At 41.2% G+C, this 26,027-nt stretch overlaps 1 protein-coding gene across 1 annotated transcript; it reads right to left on the bottom strand.

Moving 5' to 3' along the window:
- Positions 1 to 2,718: 2,718 nt before the first annotated feature.
- Positions 2,719 to 24,094, bottom strand: eepd1 (endonuclease/exonuclease/phosphatase family domain containing 1). The gene is made up of 7 exons (XM_005937789.3): positions 22,832 to 24,094; positions 12,710 to 12,761; positions 7,947 to 8,057; positions 7,318 to 7,452; positions 6,855 to 6,993; positions 6,563 to 6,757; positions 2,719 to 3,713 (listed from the first exon to the last, which is right to left on the bottom strand). The coding sequence occupies exons 1-7, from the start codon at positions 23,779 to 23,781 to the stop codon at positions 3,523 to 3,525; spliced, it is 1,773 nt and encodes a 590-aa protein (XP_005937851.1). The 5' UTR covers positions 23,782 to 24,094; the 3' UTR covers positions 2,719 to 3,522.
- Positions 24,095 to 26,027: the final 1,933 nt, after the last annotated feature.

The raw sequence follows: 26,027 nt of genomic DNA, 5'->3' as shown, positions 1-26,027 counted from the left end.
AAATTGCTTTTTTGGCAGGAATTACAATCCTGTCTAAGTTTTCGCAAGAGGAAAAAACAAAAACATAATTCATGCCAAGTTCCCGTACATTGGAAGTCGGCACTACAGAGTCATGCATTCTTGTATCATGTATCACCAGCAGCACAGCTTCGTTGTTGGATTCAAAACCCGCTGCAGCACATTCATGGACGGAGCCCGCTCAGTGCTTTGGCTGCGGCCAGGGCTGGACTGAGACATAAATGGGCATTTTGACTAGAGACCGGCCCACCAGGTATTTATAGGAAAAGCCATAAAGCCTTTGAATGAAAACAAACGCTGCTGTGACAGTGATGTACAGTCTCCTTGGTATATGTATGATTTCTATGCATTTTACATCAGATAAAAACTTTGGTTGTAAGATTCAGATAATTATTTAATAAAAGCGAGATATTTTAAATGAGAATCAGAAAGAAAAGTATTTCTTTGTGCCCCGCCCCTGCACAGTTACCAGCTGTCAGCTACTTAAAAAAGGATCCTGGTGTTATTTGTCTCTCAGAAACATAACTTCCCTTCAACTCATTCATGTCACCTAAAAGGTAAACCTGTTTCTCCATCACCTGTTCAGCTCTGATGATTCAGTAAGGACATCTCCTGGTTTCATCTTCATGTTTCCCTCTCACCAGATAACCAAACCAACATCATGACCAGCAGCTTTACAGCTGTGGTTCCAGCAAACATCAGCTGATCAAGCTTAAAAGTGCTGCTGTTGTTTAGCGCGACATCCGCTGGTTTCCTCTTTCTGGCACAAAGTGGGCGATAAACAAACAAGAGAGCCGATCAGCTGATCACTGATCAGTTTCATGATTGAAGCAGCAACAGGAGAGGGAGGGGAGAGGATGAGAGAAGAAGAGGCAGCTGTGCAGCAAAGACACAGAATAACTCCAGCTTTGTGTCTTTTTCCATTGTAGCTGAATGAAACTGTTTCTTTTCAGCTCAATACCAAACGTGTAATATTTTCTCTGAATGCGAGACGATTCCGTTTTTTACAGGACGGTTGGCAACTCTACTAACTAACCCTATGAACAAAATAAAGTTCACTGTCAGTAACATCACAGCACCCACCCAGCTGTATAGAAACTCTGTCATGCTAGCTAGTACACAGTACAAGTTATTGTAACTGACGGTAAAAAGTCAGCACAACGAAAATAAACTCCACCTAAACTTGGTTCATATCTGACCCAGACAGACTGCAGGTCATCACTTCTTACCTGAAGTTCAGTTCACCTGACACTCGGACCTGCTTCTCCTGCCTCCACTTTCCCTCATTTTTTAGTTTTAGTTTTTGAAAAAGTTAGACAGACTGTAAATGTGAAAAACAAAATGCAGCATTAGACCCTGATTCGGGCGGTGAGGTGAAACAACATGAAGCTTCCAGTTTGTCTGGGCTGTGTCTGCAGTGACTGATCTAAAGAACACCAAAAGTCATGAAACTCTGGAGATGTAGGATCTTACTCAATGATCTCTATTATTTTGGACAGATAGTTTAATCTTGATTATTTAACAATGTTATGAGGTTCAACACTTTGGATTCAGTCAACTTGTGTTTCTGTTTTTTTTTTAAACAAGAAAAATGTAATGATATTGAGATATAAAAATTAAAGAAATAAATGTTAAAATAGACATAGAGGAGGATATATGACATGGAGTTATGATGGGTTTAAACGTCACACCCATTTCCATTACAGGTCACTACTGGTCCCTGTGATGGGGACCAGAGGTTGCATTCCAGGGTTTATTTTAAAAGCTAGATTAAAAGGAACACATTTATGATTTGGGAATTCTTTATTAAGTTTAGTGAGTTTGACATTTTTTTTGTAGTGACAGCGTCTGGAAGATGAAGAAACACAATATCAAAACGTCGGTGAGTGTATCAAGCTGTAGAAATCTGCAGTCCCTGAGCACAGCTAGCCACACCCGTTATCGGTGCGTGTATTGCTTTAAGAAACATTATGTGACGTATACAGCAGCAGTGTCCTATCACCGTGCGGTGCCTATTTTCCCGATCCGGTTTCCACTTTTGCGCAGTTGTAATTTGAGTTACGTCCTAATGCTTTGCTCGTGGACTCATTTCTTTATGTTCACACGAATTAACACGATTTTATTTGCAGACATGTGTGTAAACCTCCTCCTCCTCACACACAAGTGCGATCACTCCCACTGGGACAAGCACAAACAAAACTTCCATTTTTATTTTACGCTTTTCACTTATACTTCATTACAAAATATTCTTCTTTCCAAGCTCCTTAGACCCTTACCAAACATATATTAGATATACTGTTATGCCAAATTAATTGGAATACATACACTTCACCTTGTATTTCATCAGTTGGTTATAATCAGGATCATTTGGTCTCCTGGTATCAGAATCATGGGACAAACTCTTTCTCCAGGTTGCCTGCAGTAACTTTTTTAATCCAGCAGCTCTCACTACTGAGCAGCACATTAATCACTTCACGAGGAGTCATCCAACCATCACCAGCGTCATCTCTGCTGTCATGGGATCACGTGACTGCTCAGAGTCAATTTCTGATCCGATTGCTGTGTAAAGTGCTTTGTCAGTAAGGTCAATAAGGTCAGTAAGACCTGAAAATAACTCAAAGCTCATGTGGTAAAATGTGTGTGTGTTACAGGACAAAAAAAAAAAAAGTGGGGGGAGTGGTGCAGTGGGTTCAGGGGGCAGTGCCAGAGGAGGCTGGCCAATGCAGTTAGGGATCATCAGATCATGCCTCCCCTGCTTGAGCAGCACACAGGACATGGAGGGAGAGAGGAGCTGAGAGAGAACAGCTGTGTACCAAAACAGAAAGAGCCAGTCGGCAACAGCAGCCCAGGAAGGCGTCAGTGCACATAAACAGTGCTTTTAAAACCCCGTGTGTGCATCGTGCTGAGCAGTATAACACAAGTGTGTGTTACTTGGCGGTTTAATTTCAAAAGCAGTATTGTGAAGGTGGTTAACGACCAGTTTTAAGGGCAGCAGCAAAGCCCTGTGATGTCACTGTGCCTGGCAACGTTATTCTCAGGGAAGTATGGCAGTTCACATGCACACAAGCTTCACTTGTATAATTAAGCACACAGCTTTCATGAGCTCAGCAGCTGAGATTGAATCTTACTCTCCAGTGAACTATAAAAGATGAAGGACACAGCAGCGCCTGCAAAGAGATCCGGGTCATTCAGATGGTGCTCAAACTGTATCAATAAGAGTTCGTACAGACCGTGATCATCTATCAATTTATTTTTATTTTTCTATACATATATAAAATGTTTGGCACATTTCTTTTAAAATACATCATATTTTTGTCTAAACATTTGTTATGGCTTGAATATTTCTCATTTACGATTTTCCATTGATAACCTGAAACCCAAAAGGCAATCTTGGCACTTGTTCACATTCTGTAGGAAACTGCGCCACAGCAAACCGAGATAAAGCAGAATCCTGATAGGTTAAAATCTTCATGTCATTCAGTTCTGTCTTTGCTGCAGCCGATGTCACCGCTCATGTTTGGGCAGAATGTCTCCCCTGTCCACCACTGCCATACCAGGTCTGCTAAGCTCCTTAGGAGGTAGGTCTGCATAAAATTCTGCAAACACAGGGCAGTGATCAGAGGCCACACCGCCCCATGACCAGTTATCTGGGATCCAGGGGTTAGTTAAGCCTTCCCGAACTACCATGCAGTGGCCTGTCAGAACAAAGGACACAAGAACAGTCAGGAGATACTTAGAACTTCATGCAACACAAATAATGCACCAAACTTTGATCTGATAGTAGCTTCTATAAAACTAGGATCACATTCATCATACATTTGAAAAGTAACCATGTATCCTCTACTTTACACATAGTTTAAAATACATTTTTACATTTATTTTGTAATTATTTTTATCTTGAGACTCAACTTAAACTTTGATTGAGTGACTTCTAGTCTAAATAACTCAGGTGCAAGTGTGGCCTCAAAGTGCTTTTAACTAGGCTCAGACTTGTCTTGCCACACTTGGTAAGTTGATGATTTGACACTCAGATTAGACCAAACTTAGACTTGAAGACCTGGTTTGACTTGTCATAACTGGAGACCAAATTTTAAATTGGTTTGGTGAACTCCAGAGCACACTTAGTCTTATGTAAAGGACCTGAGACCTGACTTAACATTTAGTTTGTGTTCGGCATAAAACCTGACCTGTTTTTAACCAGACTTGAAACTAAAGCCAGCCTCGTTTTAAGACTGTTAATGAAAAACCTGACTTTACTTGTTTTATATGACTAGTTTATAAACCGCTATACATTTAATCGTTAGTTGCTTGTGTGACTTCTTTCTTTTCAATTCTTCTTCTTAAAAGGGAGTTTTTCCTTCCCACAGTTCATAGAGGCTCATCTGATTGTTAGGATTGTAAACATACAATATAAAGAACTAAACTGACCACCTGTGTAAAAGCAACGCTCGACTTGGACTTCTGTGATGACTCTATGTAGAGCCTACAGTGTAGCTTATGTGGCTGACACTGTTGCCCCTGTGTGGGCTGTATTGGACGTGTGGTTACATTTGTGCACATTATTGCACAACACACTTTCACAAGGGTTTGCAGTAGCGTAGATTTAACGCAGAAGTTTATTTCTATTGTAAGTTTGGCAGTTTGTTGCTCTGGTTCAGGTGTGCCAAAAACACGCAGTGCTAACTAATAACACAAGAACTACATCTAAAACTATACAGGCGTAAGTTAGCATGTTATATGTTTGAGTTCCTGATAGTTAGAAACAAAGACTAAACAAGTACGGCTTGTTTGGAAGGGTCACCAACAGAAATCCCCATCTTTCTAAAACGCACCTCATAAAAATTGGAGCTGTGCATAATGAAAACCCTGAGTGGGCTAAAATACAAGGTTCAAAGTTCTTTATTTGCCATTCGTGCATAAACCAGCAGGCACACTGGAACTCTTGTGCAGAGCTCTGTCAGTCATAGTACGCATGTTAGAAAGAGGCAGAAATAAACAAGACAGAACAAAAAATCTAAGTTGGTTTTACAAGCTCCTGAATCATGGAGGTGTACTCGGCTTATTTACTTATATACAGTTATGTAAAAAAATCAAATAAATGACAGAGAGTCAACGTGGACATTGCCACTTATCTTTAAAACTTCATATCAGTGTATCCAGACTATTTAACCTAGAGTCTTCTATCATGCCACAACTGAGCTCGATTCAGAGGATCAGACGGGAACTCTGATTGTTCTTTAACTCTGCAGGATCTCCATCTTCCATTTTAAAAAATTACATTATGAAAAAAAAAGGTTTTTTTCATCATTTTAATATAATAACTTTCAAATATTCATTAACCCTTTCATGCATGAATTATGACAAAAAAATCTTTTAAGTATTTTTATTCATCTTTAGGCATGAAAAATACGTTTTTTGAATTTCTTTCTCTTTTTTTTTTTAACGTTCTTTTCAAGGATTTTTCTTTCCTTTAAACATGTGCAGTTAGGTGGACAACTGGCTATTTTTAGGCCTTTCTGAGAACCGGTGTGGTTATGGCATGGTCTCAAAGCACCTTGAGGGAACTGTTGTGATTTGGCGCCAGAAAAATACAATGAATTGAATTTAAAAGCATCCTTCGTCCATCCACTCAGACTTCAGAACAGTTGCTATTCCTCCTACAGTAATGGTAAGAAAGTTATCAAACTTACAACTATCATCTAATCTCTTCACAAACTGTGGAAAGATCACACTGGTCTTCAAACATCGTGGTTTCTGTGTCTCTGCACTCTTCATCCAGATTCTATGCAATACTTACTTTCAGGTGAAAAGAGGACTTTGGACCAACAGTCTAACAGCAGGATGGTAACATTTTTTCATTTTAGCTCAGATAATAAACTAAAAGATTTCTATTTTTCAGGATTGGCTTGAATGTGACAGTTGTAGCCTCTTTCCTGAAGACATCTGTGCACGGTGGCTCGTGATTTGCTAAGACCAGCCTCAGCCAAGTTCCTAAAATCAACTTTTGTTTTTTGCTTATACAGATGTTCCTACCATACTTTTAGTTTCTAGTCAACCTCTGATTAAAAAGCTTTGATATAGTTCTCTGAAATCAATCAGCCTTCTCAGCACAGATCCTCTGTGGCTTTCCCTCCATGGAGTGTCGATATCCGTCAGCGAGACAGCTGTCCATCCTACTACCTACTACTAATAATAATAATAACAATAATAATAATAATAATAATTTGAGCGAACCAACATTTAAAATAAAGCAGAAGAAATCATATCAGGTCTAACCTGATTAAATTACAAAAAAATAAATAAATAAATTCCATGATGTTCAAATATCCTGAGATGCACTTGTAATGTAAACTTAGCCGACTTTTGCCCTGAATTAATGAAACACGAATAAAACTGAGCTGAACTAAATAACTTGAGATATGATGAATGCTGAATGAATTCACAGATAATTTCCCTTAATATGAAACCTGACCTTATCAAGACAACCTAAGAGAACTTTTTAATCTTAATCGGTGCAACTGTCCAAACACAACTGTACATGTACCTGAATATATCTTCTGCAGAGAACGGCTGACCCAGATGTTGTCCACGCAGCGGGTGCCCTGTGGTGAGCAGGTGGTGATGTTGGTGAACTGAGTGGATGGTATCAGGGCACAGAATTTCTCCTTTCTCAGTGTGTCCAGCTCTGAACTCTGAGGAGAGCAACCAAAATTGCCCAACACTAGTAGATCCTTTTCACCTACAAAGAAAGAAACGGAAAATAGGACAAGACTTTGCGGATCCGTCTACGGCGTCTGACACATGCGGTCTCGACTGGTCCGACCTGGCAGACTAACCTTTTAGTGTTCCCTGGATGCTGGGAGGGAGGCGTTGACACTTGGCTTCATCAGAGTTTTGGTTTTTGCCACCGGACTGCTCTGGTGAAGCAGGGGCTTGCATATGGACATTCACCACCGTCAGCTCAAATGAACCAATCTAATGGAAAAAGTCAATTTTTTGACCACTTAAATTTTTATCCTGCTAAGTAAAAAGAAGAACAATACATAAAACCAAAGAAATATGCAGCAGTGCATCAACCATGTGTTAGTTCTGGAGGTTTAAGAAAGTATTCAGATCCTAAACAATTACAAATGGATATTGTCTGATTGTTGGGCTGTTCTCTTCATCGTTCCAGGGTCTTATAGATAAGGCTCTCTGAGACAGCTGTTGGTGGGTTTGGTGCCATATAAATAAAATTAATTGAATTGTTTTTTATAACCAAACACACATGAATTCAATGACAATAAATTATAGCCTTACTAAAAAGTGAGCCACATAGAGTGGATGGTGTACATGACTCCCATTTCCATTGACAGCAGGAGACTCCAAGACGAGGGCATCCTTCAGATCAATTCCTGAGGAGCTATCCCACAAAAAGCCAGAGTAGCTCACTCCCTGGGAACAGAGTTTATTTAATTAATATAAACTTTCAAGTCAATCTTCTTACTCTACTTATGATTTAGTCAATCACAGCTATTCATATGTCAGTTACATAAACATCTGACATGTAGTTTACTGATGCTGATTCTTAGAGTGTAAGCATGAAGGTAAACAGCTGCTGGTAATAGAGCTGGAGGGTCACTGCTATTTTTACAAAAGATCAATTCATATTTATTCCGCATGAAAGATCAGTCTCTGTGCAGAGGCGCTACTATAGTTTTACTGCAGTACATCTGCAACAGTTCTAGATAATAAAAGAAACTGTAGTGGTTAAGACAAAAAGTCACAGTGTTAAAAAATGTTAAAAACTCTCGACAGGTAAATTATTCAAATCGATTTCTGGGAACTGAAAACTGAACTGATTGATCTTTGGCAAAGTTTAGACTTCGATTTATTTTTGTGGATACAATTTAAAGTGTCGTTGTAACAGCTGCCAATGGTAAACCCACCTTGCTGGAATGGCCGGTGGGTTTTTCCGACACAACACTTTTCCACAGCCCTCGTGGCCATTTCCACTTCTGTAAACTGGCAAGTGTTCCTTGATTTAATTCTGCACAGAACTGCAACACATAAAGACAGGTTTGCCTGTTATTATATTACTAACTAAAAAGCAAATTAACATTTTGTAAAACTCTGGAAGCAACTGGCACAAAGTATCTAAAGCAACTTGGGATTTGGTATCTTGCCCAAGGACACTGGAGCAGCCAGAGATTGAACCACCAGCCTTCGGATTAGAGATTATCTGCTCTACCTCCTGAGCTACAGCCAACCCAAATTATTAATAGATAATTATTTAAATACAACATGGCAAACAGGTAATACACACACAAAAAACATTTTAAAAGTATTAAGTATCATCTTCTACCAATCTGCTTCGATATAAATTAAAAGGACCCAGCTGGCAGGACTTGAAATTTAAAAATGAAATTAATATTTCAGATTTGAATATGAGCATTTTATATTAAGACATACGGATTTCCGGACATTCAATTTAAAGTCAACTACTACTTAGTGCTTGAGCAGCAGTTAACAGCAAACAATATGAAATCTTATTTTAAACCACTCAAACCGGCGCACAGTTATTAAAGCAAATGTTCAGTTGAATCATATATAAACTATCAGTCAAACGTTTGGACACACGTTCACAGTTAATGTTTTTGTTTTGTTTTTTATTTAGATTCTCACTGAAGGCATCAAAACTATGAATGAACACAGATGGAATTATGTAGCAAATAAAAAGTGTGAAATAATTCAAAACACGTTTTATATTTCAGATCCTTCCTAACAGCCTCTTTGCTTTGATTGCTGCTTTGCTCACTCCTGGCGTTCTCTCCACGAGCTTCATGAGGTCGTCACCTGAAAAGGTTTCCAACAGTCTTGAAGGAGTTCAGAGATGCTGAGCTCTTGTTGGTCCTCCATCTCATCCCAAACCATCTCCACTGGGTTTAGGTCAGGTGACTGTGGAGGCCAGATCATCAGGTGCAGCACTCCATCTCTCCTTCTTGGTCACAGAGCCCTCACACAGCCTGGAGGTGTGTTTGGGGTCATTGTCCTGCTGAAGAATAAATGATGGGATGTGGCTGCAGGATGCTGTGGTAGCCATGCTGCTTCAGTCTGCCTTCAATTTTGAATAAATCCCCAACAGTGTCAGCAGCAAAGCCCCCCCACACCATCACACCTCCTCCTCCAGGCTTCACAGTGCATGTAGAGACCATCGTTCACCATCGCACAAACACACAACAGGTGGAACCAAAGATCTCAGCTGTGGACTCATCAGACCAAAGCACAGATGGTCTAATTCCTCGTGTTTCTTGGCCCAAACAAATCTCTTCTTGTTGCTTTTCCTCAGTCGTGTTTCTCAGCAGCTATTTGACCATAAAGGCCTGATTCACACAGTCTCCTCTGAACATGTACAGATGTGTCTGCTACTGGAGCTGTGTGGCATTTATCTGGGCTCTGATCTGAGGCTGGTGACTCAGATGAATGTATCCTCAGCAGCAGAGGGACTCTTGGTCTTCCTTTCCTGGGGCGTCCTCATGTCAGACAGTTTCATCGTTTCAGTTTCAGTCTTGATGTTTTTGCGACTGCACTTGGGGACAAAGCTTTAGCAATGTTGCAGACTGACTGACCTTCAGTCCTTACAGTAATGATGGGCTGTTGTTTCTCTTTACTTAGCTGATTGGTTCTCGCCATAATATGAACTCTATCAGTTGTCAAACAGAGCTGTGAGCTGTGCACCAACCTGACCGCTGCACAACACAACTGATGGTCCCAACCCCATTAACTCTTTCACGCACAGTGGTCACTACAGTGGGCAGCTATTAAAAAGGCTGTTTTCTTGTATTTGCGTCAGTGTTGTTGGTATGATGAAAGGTGATGTTGTCCACATAAGTTAACATGTAAAAAACTTTTTTTAAAGTACATGTATAAAAGAAAGTTCAAAAATCTTTTTTCATGCCTAAAGATGAATAAAAATCCTGATCGAGGTTGTCAGAATTCCTGCATGAGAGGGCGAGAAATTCCACAAATGAACCCTGACAGGCACACCTGTGAAGTGAAACCATTTCAGGTGACTACATCATGAAGCTTATTGAGAGAAGGCCGAAGGTTTGCAGCGCTGTCGACAAAGCAAGATTTGTCAGATTCGTCAAAGCATTACTTTGACAAATCTACAATATAAGACATATTTAGAGTTATTTATCCTTTTTTTCTTTGCTACATAATTCCATATATCTTTCTTCATATATGTGATGTCTTCAGTTTGTATCTATGATGTAGAAAGTAGTAGAAATAAAGAAAAACCATTAAATAAGAGGTTGTGTCCAAACCTTTGACTGGCAGTGTTTAGTGCCAAGTCACAAAAATCGCCTCAAGGTGCTTTATAGTTTAAGGAAAAAGACCCTGCAGCAAAAACCTCAAACGACCCCCTTTAGCAAGCACTTGGCAACAGTGGGAAGGAAAAACTCCCTAGAGGAAGACTCTGCCAGAACCAGGCTCAGGGAGGGGCAGCCATCTGCCGCAGCTGGTTTGAGGTGATGGGAGAGAGCCAGAGATTAATAATAACAAATGATGAAATGCAGAGTGAGCAGAGTAAGCACATAGTGAGTGAAATATGTGAGTAAAGAAGCAACAATCAGTGCATCATGGGAAGCCCCCTAGAGCAGCGGTCCCCAATCCCCGGGCCTCGGACCGGTACCGGGCCGCGAGAGTTGAGGCTCAGGTGTGAAATGTATAGTTTTCAGGGTTTTTAATCGGTTTTCAGTTATTTTGTTATCGTTTTTATCGTTGACTCGGTTTTCCTGGGTCTTTTCACGTGTGTTATGAATAAATCTTCTTTTTTTCGGTACCGGTACTGGTTTTATTTTGTTGTATTTATCCGCGACACCTTAAAGGCCGGTCCATGAAAATATTGTCAGGCATAAACCGGTCCGTGGCGCAAAAAAGGTTGGAGACCGCTGCCCTAGCACCCTAGGCCTTCTGTAGAGCAGCTAGGGGAGGAGTCATTGCTGGATCGCTGGAGTTCAACTATATGTCTTAACAAATAGGAACGTTTTAAGCCTAATCTTAAAAGCAGAGACGTTTTCTGTCTCCCAAATCCAAACTGGGAGCTGGTTCCAAAGACCAGGAACCTGAAAGCTGAAGGCTCTGCTTCTACTTTTAAATATCCTCGCAACCACAGCTTGATTTGGACCTCTGTTGGAAAGCCACATTCTAACTTGCATAATAACCAGAAGTTCCTTTTATCACTATATCACAACCTCCCATGGCATTCAAGCCCTTGTGATGTGTGTCGATCTGTTATATAGAAGGTTTTGGTATAGGATGGGGTTTCAGTTAAAGCGCGGGTTACGACGTAGATTTCCTGAAGAAGTATAATTTACACGTAAGCCAGTATCCCTAGAGTGAAGTGCTCTATTGGAGTGACACGGTACTACGAAGTCTCTAAGATAAAATGGAGTCTGATTATTCATGAAGTGCCAATTCACCTCAGTGGTCATAAGGTACTATAAGATCTTTAAGATATGACTATAAGCGGAAGAAAATGGCTATAATTTATTGATTTGTTATTCAAAATCTTTATTCATTAAAGTCGTTCATGTGTGTCACGTGACTACATTCTGAATGATACCCGGCACAATGTGCCAGACTTTTCAGCAACAATTTATTAATTATTCAGATGTTAATCTGTTATATTTTAATAACACATGAGCATCTTCTGTAGTAACGCTGTAGTATAGTTAAACTTAACATTAGTTTATTATTTTAAAGTTTTTTTCTTCCTTTTCTATTTGGAGTTTGATGTGTAATATTTATAACACACGATGTGAGGTGCTGCCCAGTTAAGTGACATGAAGAATGGGATTAATGGTTTCAGAGTTTTAAAATATTGTTTATTAAACGATTCTCAAACGTAAGTTGACGTCTGAGTGTTTCTTAGTTTTAGACTAGTCAGTTATGTGGTCAAATTTATTTCCCTCGTTTAGTCAACTAAGAAAATAGTTGCCAGAAACATCCCAACTAAATACATCTGCCCCCTTACTGTGACCAGCCCAGAGAAACGGGACATCGCTCCTCTGTCAGCTGTGACAAAAGAACAAAAACACAAGCCAAATGTACAGAGCGGACCAAGCCAACAGACTCCTTCCAAGACAGGAGTGAAAACAGTTTCCATCGAACAATGAGCTTAAGTCAGATGATGCAAACCGTCTCCAACAATGAATTAGATCCCAGACAAGCCCCCACTTGTTACAAGTTGGCCCATAGCCAGTGACAAAGAGGGGGGGACGAGTCAGGATGTGTTGCTAATCATTATGTTATTCACTAAAAGGAAATATGACAAAGTTACAAGAAATCAGTAATGACATGAATGAATGAATGAATGAATGAATGAATGAATGAATGAATGAATGAATGAATGAATTGTGCGCTAATGTTGGCAGCAGTGTGACGGAAAAAATAAACTAAAATTTGAGGGTGTCAGTCCTGGAAGCGAGAGCACAAGAGTATTTTTAACTCAGGCGTACTTAAACCGCATGGAAGGCCCTACATGGCTGTAACCCAATCAACTTAACGATCCTCTCCATCACTGAAACCCTGCAGAGTATACACAAAGACAAGCTGCTGTCACATTTCTGATTCCTGCTGCCCGTGCACGCAAGTCACCTCATTTACAATAGAAGTTGGGATAAGTGTAATTCATGTTCCACTTTACCTTATCAATAGCCTCGTGCTCCAGCAGGTCTTGCACTGCCAGTAACTTGATACTGTAATAAGAGAGAGAATGCATTTTTTAAAAATGTACCTTTACACATACATCATATACATACATATGCATTATTTACCCAAATCCTCTTAAAATAAATAATTAGTTGAAAAACCTGATAGAAAGGCATGATAATGAAACCCACTGACAACAAAAGGACACTTTGGGCATTCCTCCTGTCATTACTACATGGTTTTACAGTGGTCTGAAAAAGTGATTGCCCCTAAACACCCTTAGCAGCAACAACTGCAATCAAGTGTTTGTGTTAACTGGCAGTGAGTGTGTCCCAGCGCTGTGGAGGAATTTTGGCCCACTGATCTTTCCAGAAATGGTGTAATTCAGCCACACTGGACGGTTTCAAGCAGGAGCTGCACTTTTAAGGTCATGCCACAGCATCTCAGTCACGTTCATGTCAGGGCTTTGACTGGGCCACTCCAAAGTCTTCATTTTGTTTTTCTTAAGCCACTCACAGGTGGACTTGCTGATGTGTGTTGGATCATTGTCCTGCTAAAGAACCCAACTGCACTTCAGCTTCAGGTCACAATAGATGGTCACCATATTTTACTGTTGGTATGATGCTCCATTTCGAAAATGTTGTCTTACTTTTACACCAGATGTAATGTGACATTTCCAAACAGTTCAACGTTCGTCTCATCAGTCCACAGAGTGTTTTCCCAAAAGTCTTGGAGATCATCACAATGTTTTCTGGCAAAACTGGGATCAGCCTTTATGTTCCTTTTGCTCAGCAGTGGTTCTCGTCTTGGAACTCACCATGCAGGCCATTGTTGCCCAGCCTCTTTCTTATGGTGGAGTCATGAACGCTGACCTTAACTGACACGACTGAGGCCTGCACCTCCTTGGATGTTGATCTAGGATCTTTTGTGACCTCCTGGGGTAATTTTGGTCAGAAACTCTTTGGAAGGTTCACTAGCTTCCGTGTTTTTAATTTCATTTGTGGATAATGGCTCACGAGAGCCTTTGAGTTTGGATTTTTTCCCCATATATACTAATAAACACCCTCATTTTGAAACTGCATTTTGTGTTTACTTCTTATCTTTGCCTAATATTTAGGTTTATTTGATGACCCTGAAACATTTACGTGTGACAAACATACACAAAAAAAAAAAAAAAAAAACACGTTTTCACACCACTGTATATAATACTGGGTGGACCACGTTCATTTTTTCAGGTTACTTTGAAACTCAACCGTACTGGTTAGAGTTAATCATCAGAACACCCATTCTGTATTTGTAAATTAAAATTCATAAACTTACAATGTTTGGGAAAAATAAATTTGATCAGAACATTGAAAAATTAAAATTATTACTAGCTATGAAGTAATGTGAGGGATGACTCTGTTTTATAGAAATCTTCTAACATTAATGGAAGAACCTTTTTAGAAACTTTTAGCCTTAATTAAAAGTTCTGAGCATTTCATTTCTTCTTTCTACCCTCGCACTGCATCTGCACAGCATTTATGACTTACTGGTACCAAGCAAAGCTGAGATCAGTTTTTCTAGGAGATCGTCATGTATTATGGTTGACTCAGCATAGTAAACACACAGCAAACTTAGGCCAAATTTAAAGTTTCTTTTAACAAACTGGCAGACAGCTGAGAAAATAAGACTCTTTATAGACACACTTTAGACTGTTTGAAATTCAATGTGCCAACACTGCATGAAGGAGGGGCCTTTACAGCCCAATAAATATTGAACTGTTTACTTTTCAAATGACTTCCCAGATCAACAGTCAGCTTAATAAAATGCTACACATTTCTAACAGCCACGTTTACCCTGAAGATGAGCTGCTTTGCATTGCATTTTGCAACACAGGTGAGACACTCAACATTACAGCTGCTGGCTGCTTCCTGTCAGCTGATCCTCAATGAAACCAGGGATGCACAAGCATCATAAGTAGTGCCGTCAGTCAGGAGTCAGAATTGAGTTACAACACAAATCCTCTACATGTCACATGACATGGCACAATTCAGCCATGATCAGACCGCCACGTTGATTCAGTTATACAGGATTCATGTCAGACAGAGAAAAAGAGCAGAGTTCTTCTCCTTTAAAGATGGGGACCGATTCTCATCGCCAACAGTCATTTGACAACTGTGGGTAACGTGGAGAAGAGATGTGTGTGCAACACCTGGTATCTGCTCAAATGGAGCAGTTTCCAGACATTTCTGCAACAACTAGTGATGTTTTCAAAGAATCAACATAAACTGTGACTGTTATAGCAAAGATTTTCTACATGCTGTCAATACATACCAACACAAAAGGAAGAAAAGCTGCACTGAAGCTACTGTCTCAGCCATTTGTACTTGTGCTACTATAAATAAACATCACAGCTGTTTCTTCAGCACTCTCATGCTCAGTGTGCCAATTCCATCTACCCATCCACGACTACACACCAGTAGTTCCAGTTTTCACCCTCCTTTACTGGCAGTGGTCTAAATGTGGCCCTTCAAAGGATTAAGGGTATGAAGTAGCTGAGGTCCTTATAAGCATCCCCAGCAGGTCTTCTAGAGAACTCCACCTGCCTGGGTGAGGAGGAAACACACCACCAGCCCATCCACATTTTTACATCTACTTCATCTACTTTTATTAAAAAACAACAACAAAACAAAAAAAGAAAAGGAAAAAATAAACTTTAGTCCTTCATAATTCTATGTGTGATTGCCAATTTGAAGCTAGACTCCACAAACAGCCAGATGCATTAGAGACAGCGCTCTGAAAGCTACTGGCTACGGCTAAACAGTCTTTGTAGGACGATGACAATAACAACAGCCATCTGCATCAACTGAAGACTAAAAATAAACATTGAATAATGTGCAAATCTGGTTCCACACTTTTGGACTCTACTGATCACATGCATGTATGACACTGCAGTCTTACAGTCTTCATGCAATAGCTCCCTAAAACTCCATGCCTGCAGTCAGTCTGTCCTCAGACCACCAAGAATAAAAACAGCTCCTCTGTTATTTACAGTGCGGTTGCCACAACAGGTTGCTCAGATTGTTTTGATTTGTTACACCGGATGTCCTTCCTGATGATTCGTGTTTACTCCTGGGAATTACATTTTGCTCAGGTGTAAACTTCTACATTATGCAGCTACAACCAAAGCACCAAGAATAATAAACAACACCAGCAAAAACCCCAATGACTAAATGAATGGAAATATTTCAATAGCACCAAAGAGCAAAAACAACTAAATATAACACAATGACTCACGAGGCCTCTCTGAGTCACTGTTAGTAAATTAGTATTTAACAGCTGATCAAAATATTGATTTCTTTTGTCCTAGAAACATCACAGCAGGAAGTCCAAGTTTAAAAGAATCAGCACCTTAAAGTCGTACGAACGGTCAGAATCTTTAACACAGGTCGAGGATCGGCCGCAGTCTTTCGTGCTCGCTTATCAACCAGAGATCTAGACAGAGTTGCTCATTAGAAAGCTTTAGATGTTCTCAGACCATCACTGAAAAACACAAGTTTAGTTACATGTTGTTTATTGCACAGAGGTTTTTTGAATGCTCAGTTCAGATAAAATGATTAAAATCCTGACGAACATTTCATTGTTGAAAACAATAGCAATGTTTTTAATTCATTATCAAGTTAAATTTGCATCTCTGAAAATGCAAATAAACCCTCGTGCTCCCTGTTTTCTCCTGATTCAGTACACATGGCATAAAAACAGAGCGTCTCATGATTTAAACTCCAGCTGGGTAAGTATGTGTGGAGGTTCATGTTCCTCCTGTGCCTGCTGGGTTTTCAATGGTACTCCAGGTTCTACTCAATTAGACTAATTGGTGTTTGATCCTGTTAATGAACCTCTGCAGGGCTCAGTCTATATAACCCTGAATACTGAAAATGAGACAAACACATCAGGGACACACACACACACGCACGCACGCACGCACGCACGCACGCACGCACACACACACACGCTCGGTGGATACATCAAGGGCAAATCAGGGTTCAGTATCTTGCCAAAGGACGAGAGTAGAGGGATCAAACCACCTGATTGGTTAATGACCGAGGCTACCTCCTGAGCAACAGCTGCTCCAAACTAATTATGGCTTTTTTTTTTTAACTTGTGCTGTTTTACTTGTGTTCTTTGTTTTGTATCATGCTTTTCATTATTCTTTTAGCTGTAAAGCTTTGATCAGTGGCTGTTGTTTTAAAAAGTTTTAAAAAGCTGTTTTTTTACCCTGTTCAGACCACATGTTGCTGGACTCCGTTTCACTTTTCTAGCACCTGCATGTTTTCACTGCTCTGCCACACTGGCCCACCTGAGACGCTGAACAGCTTGGTGTTGATGGGATTATAGGCAGAAACTTTGTCCACAGATCCTGTTTTCAGAATAAACAGCCTGCAGTCCCACAGACAATACCTCCTTCCTCCCCTGCAGGTCTGATCGCTCTGAGAGCATGCAACGCTCCTGCTGCTTAAGATCCTGATCCTCCCATTTCCACTGGCAAGGATCCAAACACCCACAGTCTGAGCTGCCTATTAGCCATCTCATCAGGGCAACACTGGTAACTGTAAGCCACGACTCTATGGTCAAGTCTATAGAGGTAGACAAAATTAGTTGGGTTTACAGCAAGAAAAATACACATAAGCATAAGAGTAAATGTTGCATAAAGACTCGTCAGTGTCACTCTGACAGTAGCAACCACTGATAATGCCAAACAGGACTACATATTAGCTGCTTCAATGCAGACACAAGTGAGACACGGTGAAGCATCCTTTGAGCATCACATTTGAAGACTGATTAAGTCACAACCAGGAGACGAAGGCTGTCCACATGGGCTCGTCCAAAAGCAACCCACGTTCTTTTTTTTGCGTTCTTTTCCCCAGATTTACAGGTTGCACCAGGTCCACCCTGTCCCAATATTCATCGCACATCAGTGATTGAAGGATATTTGGGGGGAAAAAATAGGAGGCGGTCCAAGAAACTGGTCCAGTTTCCAGGTATAAACTAATGAACGTAAGTACTGGGCTTTTATCTCACTCAAATGTCCAAAATACAAAAATAACAAAAAAATGTTTCAACATTAAATTTCGACATTTTAATTCAGTCCCATATGCTTTGGATGGTTAGTTAGTTAGGTTAGCTGGCTAACAAAGCTGGGCCTGTTTGGCCCCCTCGTATATTACAGTATATCAGCAGAAGCACCTCATACCAACTGTCAGGCATGGTGGTGGAGGTGTGATGATCTGGGCTCATGTTGAGGCCACCAGACCTGGACACCTTCTAAATCAACCATGAACTCCTTTGTATCGTAAAGTGAGAGTGAAAGATGATTCCCTTCATCCCTCTTTGTTGGTTAGTTGTATGTTTGTGCACATTATCAGATAGGCAACAATCTGTCAAATACACAACTGAGGCAGCAACCACAACAAACCTAAAGTGAGAGTGTGAGAGAGCTTTAGGTCCAGGATATCGGGCAGCATTTATAATAATAGCACACTACTTTACGCATTATTAATTAACTCAATTACTTTTCATATAACAAAAATCATGGCGTGCCTCTGCTCATCCAGTCATTATGGATCAGGAAGTTCAAGAGAAATTAAAGGGAAGACAAAGGATCTAATATCAGTGATCTGTCTAAAGCATGCTGGGTGCACCGTCGTCAGTACTCTCGGTGAAGTGTCGACGCAGGAAGGGAAGTAGATGCGTCCCAGCTGACACAATAGAACAGAACTGCCCACCTTGTTTGGGACACTGAGAGACACGGTCCATATTTCATAAATGCTTCAAAAGCAGGGAAAGAAGAATTCAACAGTAAGAAACATTAACACCACCATCCATATGAACCTTGCTATTTGGAGCTTAAGTCAGCTCTTTTCACTTCCCTATAGTCAGGATGACTGCAGCCAGCTGATTCTAACTCCACATCCCTGATAGGCTGTTTGGGCCGAGAGCAGTTTGTGCAAACTTTGGTGAAAAAAAAAATAGAGTTCATTGAACTGTAGTAGCTGTCTGCTTTTGCCTGGAGGAAAGTCATGAAGTGTGTAAACTTAGACTGGGTCTTATGATTACTAACACAGCAGTTTGTCACTGTGCAAACATACTGAGTCTCCTTCACAGTGCCCTCCTGCTGCTGCTGTTCCTGCTCCTCACTAACAATGATCACAACACCATTACTGACTTGAGGCTGTACTTGACACAGTTTGCTCTGGAAACCACGGTGAAGCTCTATAGATGGCTTAAAGAACTGTTTTTTGTAATATTAAAAAAAAGCTCAGACAACGAGGAGACGGAGGTGTCGTTTGGTCTTGCTTCCCGTGAGCTAGCCAGGGAGCACAGCCGTTTATTGACATCTGCAGAAGAACACTGCCGCTAGCTAACTGCTCAGCGCGGCAACCGCACAGCAACAACAACAACAACACACAGGGCGCCCTCTGACCCCGGAAGGACACACCGTCGCAGCGAGAGGGCGTCACCCGTCACTATGGCAACATAAACAAAACATAACTGTACAAACAGAACCCCGAACAGCCCTGACCCGCTACAATATGCTGCTGAGAATATAGCCCAGAAGAAGCGTATAGTATAGCTTTTATTTTGGAAAGAGCCATTTCTCTGTAATAAACTCTCTTTTCCAAAGATGAGTGATTCCTCAATCAGATACAGGGCTTGCAAAATCGCTAGCCCGACGTCCCGGGGCTAGCGATTTTTCCAGTCGGGCTACCAAAATCTATCTCTGCCCTGCCCGTCGGGCTATTCGTAGGAAGGAAAAATATATGTCAATGCTTTTGCATTCTTTCAGAAATGTAGCTGGGTAATTATGTCATTGGCATCGGTGAGCCACTGTCAATATGTGACATATTGAAATCGCGTTTGAATTTGCGCTTGTTTTTTTGCTTTCACTTTGCAATCGTGCGAACTGTGTATAGAGAGCGACAGCACTGATCTGTGAGTGATGATAATTTGTGCACCAATTCCTCTGACATCGTCTTATTAATCGTTAGCTTACTATGCAAACATGACAAGTGAAATCTCCCGCAGCTTAAACATGTGAGAGGTTGATCGCGCAGAGAATCGCTGAGCTTATGTGAGTCCGTGTGTAAAAGCAGCAGGATATATATTTTAGTTCTGCTGAGCCAAATAAGACAGGTCAGGGTGAAGAAGTGACAGCCAAAGAAAAGCTTACCACAAAACGGAAAAGTTATGACAAATCAGACTATAAGGCAAAAAGAAAGTGCAGCTTTATGGTTTCATGGACAAAAGAATTTCTGTGGCTGCAATATGACGAGCTATATAACCGGGGCTGCACATAAGTGGTCCGCAGGTGCGCATTCGCTGTCAAAAAAAAAACGCGCACAAGATATGAAGTTGCAACGCGTGTTTGCATACATAAGATTTTCTGGAGGAGGACAGACATTTGTTTAGAACTCTTAAAGATGTCGAAGAAGCTCCTTTAAGCAATTACTTTGGTGTTCCTCCACCTCCAAACAAATGTCAGAAGGAGTCCGAACCACAAAAGAAGCGCGTATTCTCGGAAAAGTGGTTGCAGGAGGTGAGCTGGCTTCAAACAAATGATGAACGCACAGAGATGTGGTGCAGAATGTGCCGTGAAAATCCCACTCTAGCGGACAAAAACAGCTTTTTATATGGACGCAAACGCGCGTTGCAACTTCTTATCTGGTGCGCGTCTTTTATTTTGACAGCGAATGCGCACATGCGGACCACTTATGTGCACCCGTGTAAATAACATAATGTTCTGCCGGGTGTGTTGTTGGTTTTCTCTCGATTTCTGAGTCGACAAGCGCCTTTGTTACTGGGACCAGTCATTTTAAGAAAGGCCCCCATTAGAACCCATGAGAAATGCAAGAAATGCATTATTGCTCAGTCTGCAATATCTTTCCCAGAACAAACACCAATTGCAAATAACATACTAAAAATAAACCTGAAAAATCTGTTTAGAACAGCTACTATGTTGCAAAGAGTGAACTACCACTGGCAAAATTTAGCAGTCTTTGCAAACTTCAAAAAGCAAATGGCCTCGATCTTGGTTCCACTTGTCTCTTACCCGTGACTTCAGTGGAAATTTCAAATTCAGGATCTGACACAGACTGATCCATGTCCTACACAGTTCTTACAAGTTCATAGAAATTTCTGTTCAATTAGAACCAAGTATTTGAGTTGATGATTGTAATTTTTATACAATGTTGTAATTTGTGTTTCAACAATTTTTTGATTAATGTTTTGTTTCCTTTACAATATTATACTTTAATGTATAATATTGTAAAGAAACAAAACATCAATCAAAAAATTGCTCTCTTTTTTTATTCGGGCTACTTAAATTTATTTTGGGCTACCAAAAACTGAAGAGTCCCTGCCCGAAGGGCTACCAGGGATTTTGAAATTTTGCGAGCCCTGAGATATATTTTTTTTTAATTACTTTTGTTTCAGCAACATTCAATTTAAAAACTGTACTTTTGAGTTAAAATATATATTTATAATTTTAATAAATGACAAATTAAAAAGGCATGAACATTTTTTTTGTATCGAAAAAATATCGAACCGTGACACCAAAGTATCGAACCGAACCGTGAATTTTGTGTATCGTTGCACCCCTAATATACACCCAAAGTTTTTCCACAGAGTCTTATGTTTTCACTGTATGCAGACCAATGCCTGGAAAGAAAATCAGCACCGCCAAGTCTTTGGCCACGGTCCTCAGACGGAGAAGGTTGTAGTGGCCACTCTGGGTCAGGGACAAGATGGGATGAAGAGCTCAGTCATTCAAGAGCTGAATATCCCACCGGGAGGAGGCCCCGGGGCAGACACAGGACACACTGGAGAGATTATATCTCTCAGCTGGCCTGGGAACGCATCGGTATTCCCGTGGATAAGCTGGAGGAGGTGGCTGAGCAGAGGGAGGTCTGGGCATGCTTGCTTAGGCTGCTGCCTCCACGATCCAGCCCAAGATAAGCCAAACAAAATGCATGGATGGATTTTTATTTTATTGTAGTTAGTTTTCTGCTTAAAAGAACATTTTCACTGGTGGAATATGAACCACGGTCCACTGTGCTCTTTATTCATTTCACAAGTCTGACAGGGAATCTGAGAATGTGTCACCCTGCAGCACAAAACTGGCTTGACCTCAATCACGAAGCCCTGATAATGTTTTTCGCCTGCTGTCTCGGGGTAGAATTTTCATGCATTTTGTATGATACATTTTCCCTTTCATATGCATCTGATGGCTTTATAAAAAAGATGCATGATGCGAGTTTTATTCTGGACATAAAACCAGATTTATGCTTTTGTAAAATTAGGTGACTCTGAACTTTTTTTTAAACAATGTTCTCTTATTTTCTTTCTGCAGATGTTTCCACATTTTTGAACCCATAACAGACAAATAACACAAAGCAAAGAGCTACTTTGGTGTGCTGTAGTCTTTTCACAGTCTGGGTTTTCTGAAGTCTGAAATATGCACAACATCAGACAAACACACGTCTTTATAAGGAAACCTGAAACAAAGAGCCATCATTCCTGCACGACTGTCATTCAAATCAAATCACTATTTAGGTTTCTGCACAAGAACACTTGGGCCTGAGCGCAGTAATGTTGTGGGAGGGGTTCGTCCTGTTAAGGCTCCGTTCAGGACTGAAAGAGTCATGAATCTGAAAATATGATGAGGTCACAGCATGATTAAACCTCAAAGAGCTTCAGCTGACTGGTGCGGCAGTGAGTGGCTGTAGGTGTCCTTTGGTGTGTGGACGGCACAGCTGGCATATCCTGACATAATGACTATCAGCACACATGCAGCTGGCTGGACGTTGTGCGCATTTAGTGTGATGGAAAAAATGAAACTCGAGTTGTTTTGTTTATTATCTTACAAACTTTCATTCATTGAGACGGTTATTGTGATTTCGCGCGATATAAATAAAAGTGATTGAATTTAATAAAGTGAGTTATTCAGTATTTTGCCGGATGCACGCACAGAAATCAGACACACGTCCGAGACCACTTAACCAATAAGCTTTCCTCATCTGCCCACGCTTCAGTAACCACGCGGCCTTCAGGTGTGATGAGTGTGTGTGCAGGTACTCACTCATTCTCGAGCAGGGTCATGCACACCACCTCCCTGACCCCCGGGTTGTTAGCCTTGTCGCACGAGCAGCCCTGCAGGCTCCAGGTGGCCACGCGCACTACGGACTTCCCGTCCCGGAGCCCCAGCGGGCGATCCACCTTCGGCCGCACAGAGACGATCTGGGTCGGACCTCCAGGTGGGAGGTCCAAGTCGTCGCTGCCCAGACTAAAGGAAGAGGGGCTTGGGTGACACTTGGTGGTGCCGGGGAGCCCTGCGTTCGTGTTGGTGGAGGGTGCCCGGGAGCGCTCCACGAAAACTTGGAACCGGATTTTGTCGAGCAGCGAGCTGTTGATGTGCTTCACCTTTACCAGGTCCTCGATGCTTTTAAATGGGCCGTGCTCCGCGCGATACGAAACCACGTTCTTTGCAATCCTTTCCGTGATACCACGAATGCTCATGAGCTGCGCCGGGGTGGCGGTGTTGATGTTCATCCCGGTGTAGAACTGAGAGTCCAAGTCTTTGCGCAGTGACGACGGAGAGTGTTGGGAAGAACTGGTCCTGCTAGAAACGCAGATTTCCAGTTTGATCACCTCCAGCTTGGTGGCCCCGACCCCGCTTACCAGCGCCAGGTCCTCCACCTTTTTAAAGCCACCGATACAGTCCCGGTACTGCACGATATTCCGCGCAACTGTGCGATTAACTCCCGGCAGAGTCATGAGCTCCTCCTCGGTGGCGATGTTAATGTTCAGCCGCTCTTGATTCACCAAAATGTGGCTGAAATTGCAGGCGGCGCTGAATTTGCGCTTGCCGCAGCTGAAATCAGTGGGGTCTTTGGGGATGGAGCGGTGGCAACCCAGACTCCCACCCATGGCTAGGATCGGTGCAGTGGACAGGCAGAGGCCCGCGCCAGAGAGTACGTTCTGAAACACGGCGGTTACACGGCAGCATTCATTAAAGATAATATTGGACATACGCACCACCCGAGCCTGCGCTCAGCCCTGGTTCATGCCGCACACAGCAGTCCTCCGAGTCACAAGCGGCAGATCAGAGCAGGTCAAACTTTGCCCTATGGTATTGCGCAGTGTGACCGCCCACGGGTCAGCCTCCACCTCACTCGCCTTTGATCACATCAATACAAATCGTTGCTGGAGAAGTCTGTCAAGCGCCCAGCTCCACACCGCCGCACACCGGAGTACTTGTCAGACTTCAAAATAAAAGCAAGCCACCAGCGTCACTGGTTCAAATCAATCATCAGCTCCAAAGACAAGTGAACACATAAATACACAGTGTAGGAATAACCAACAGATACATTAACGCGGCTTAATAATGATTTTCTTTCACATTTAACAATTAATATTTTGTGAGATTTTGTCTAATCAGGATTTGGCCCGATGAAATAAAACTATTTACTTGTAGTTTTACTTTTACACTGTGTAACGTCAATCGTTTCTTAAAACAACAACAAAAAAAAAAACATAGGAATAGCTCAGCCATGTTATCATAACACTCATTACATTTAGAAATATTGTTTTGTAGTTTGAAGCCGGGAGGTTTTACCTGGCGTTTGGCGTTTATTTTGAAATGTCTGGTTTGTTGTTTCAACCGTTAACAGTAGGGGGCGTGTCTTTCTATGTGATATCTAAATGTTTTCTGTCACTGAGGAAGAGGATCTGATAATATACATACATGTAAATTGTTTTAAGGGCTGCAGCCAAACGTAGATTTGGTTTTATTTAGGATTAATCATTTATTTTTCACCGTCGAGCTTTTCTGAACACAGTACAGAAATGTTGCTGTTGCAGCTCAGTGCAGGATTTTTCTTGACTTCATAATTGTATTATTTTTAAGTTATTCCAAAGCGAAATGAATATTAAATACTGTTTTACACAAAAAGATTCTGAGAGGTGTGATATGAAGTTTTCAAGATCATTTGTGTTACAATATTACAATTATAACCTCCTGAGCTAACCTATGCTGGATACATTCAAGCTGTTTGTCACATACACATCTCCAGAGTGCTCCACTCATGGTTTTCTCTCTCTCTTGTTCTCCTTAGAAAAACGATGTAACCTCCAAAGTGTGACCAAATCACTAGTTTTTGCAGTTATTGGTGAGGCAGTTACAGTGCAACACCCCTCTGTGTGTAGGACTTAATAATCGTCATAATAATAGTAATGGTAGGATTCTGTAGTGTGTGTTATGCTTGGCTAAAATCTTTATTATTCTAGTCGAGTTGTGGCATGTATTGGCTCCAGCGCTGCACAGAGATCCTTGTACCAGATCAATCAGCTCAGCGGTGAAACAACAGTTATTATATTTTCTGGCTACTTGTTAAACCATTTTTTAGTTAGTAAAAATATTCTCACCAAAATATCCCCCAAAGCTGTCCCCATTCAAGTGATTGAATGGACTCGGTCCGACTTCTGAACTAACAGAGTGGGAAAAGAAGATGAACATTTGTCGTCTTCATAATTATTGTCAGTGTTTCTTCACTTTTCTACTTGTGCAGCTTTCCATTTGCCTCTTCTCCAGCACAGCGCTCTTGTCAGGTCATCCTGCTCAAACACACGAGGCATTATTAGGTGATGGAGACCTGCTGTGCTGGTCAGCCTCCCCTGACACCACACGCTGAACTTCCTTCTCCACCCCTCCCCTGCAGCTGAGCTGCAAACCACACCCCATCGCAGAGGGGATGCCACAGGAATGCCACTTTAGTGCCCAGTGTTTTTTCATCAATGACTTTTGGAAGCTCTTTTTCATCTTGTGCCTAGGACTCACATTTATTCGCTTAATCCCTCTGATATGACATTTGCTCCTGATGTTATGAGACATTTACCTGACAGTTCATGAGCCCTAAATTATAGTTTGTTTCACAAATTTAAAAAACCTTAGAGTCGACAGGACACAGCAGCGTACATTCATGATTAAGTGGATTCTACAACATAACAGTGAGAAGTAAACATTTGTGTCGTAGGCCTTCTATTAAAAACTATCAGCACTTCTCACAGCAGCATTACTGTACATTAATATAAAGTGTATTAAAAACAAGATATTAATTCAAATGTATAAAAACCTCTTGTAAATAAGCTGATTTGAATTCATTCAAACACAATTATAACATGTTTGGTGTTTGGATCTGAGGTCGAGCACAGAGCGCTTCTGTCACGACTGACTGTATGTTTGCCAAAATCTGGGGTCGTCCTGTGTCCAAACTGAC

Source organism: Haplochromis burtoni, unplaced genomic scaffold, assembly GCF_018398535.1.
Source record: "Haplochromis burtoni strain Fernald_Lab_line unplaced genomic scaffold, NCSU_Asbu1 Contig_235, whole genome shotgun sequence".
In the NCBI taxonomy this organism is placed as follows: Eukaryota; Metazoa; Chordata; class Actinopteri; order Cichliformes; family Cichlidae; genus Haplochromis; species Haplochromis burtoni.
This window is presented reverse-complemented; position numbering and strand designations above follow the sequence as displayed.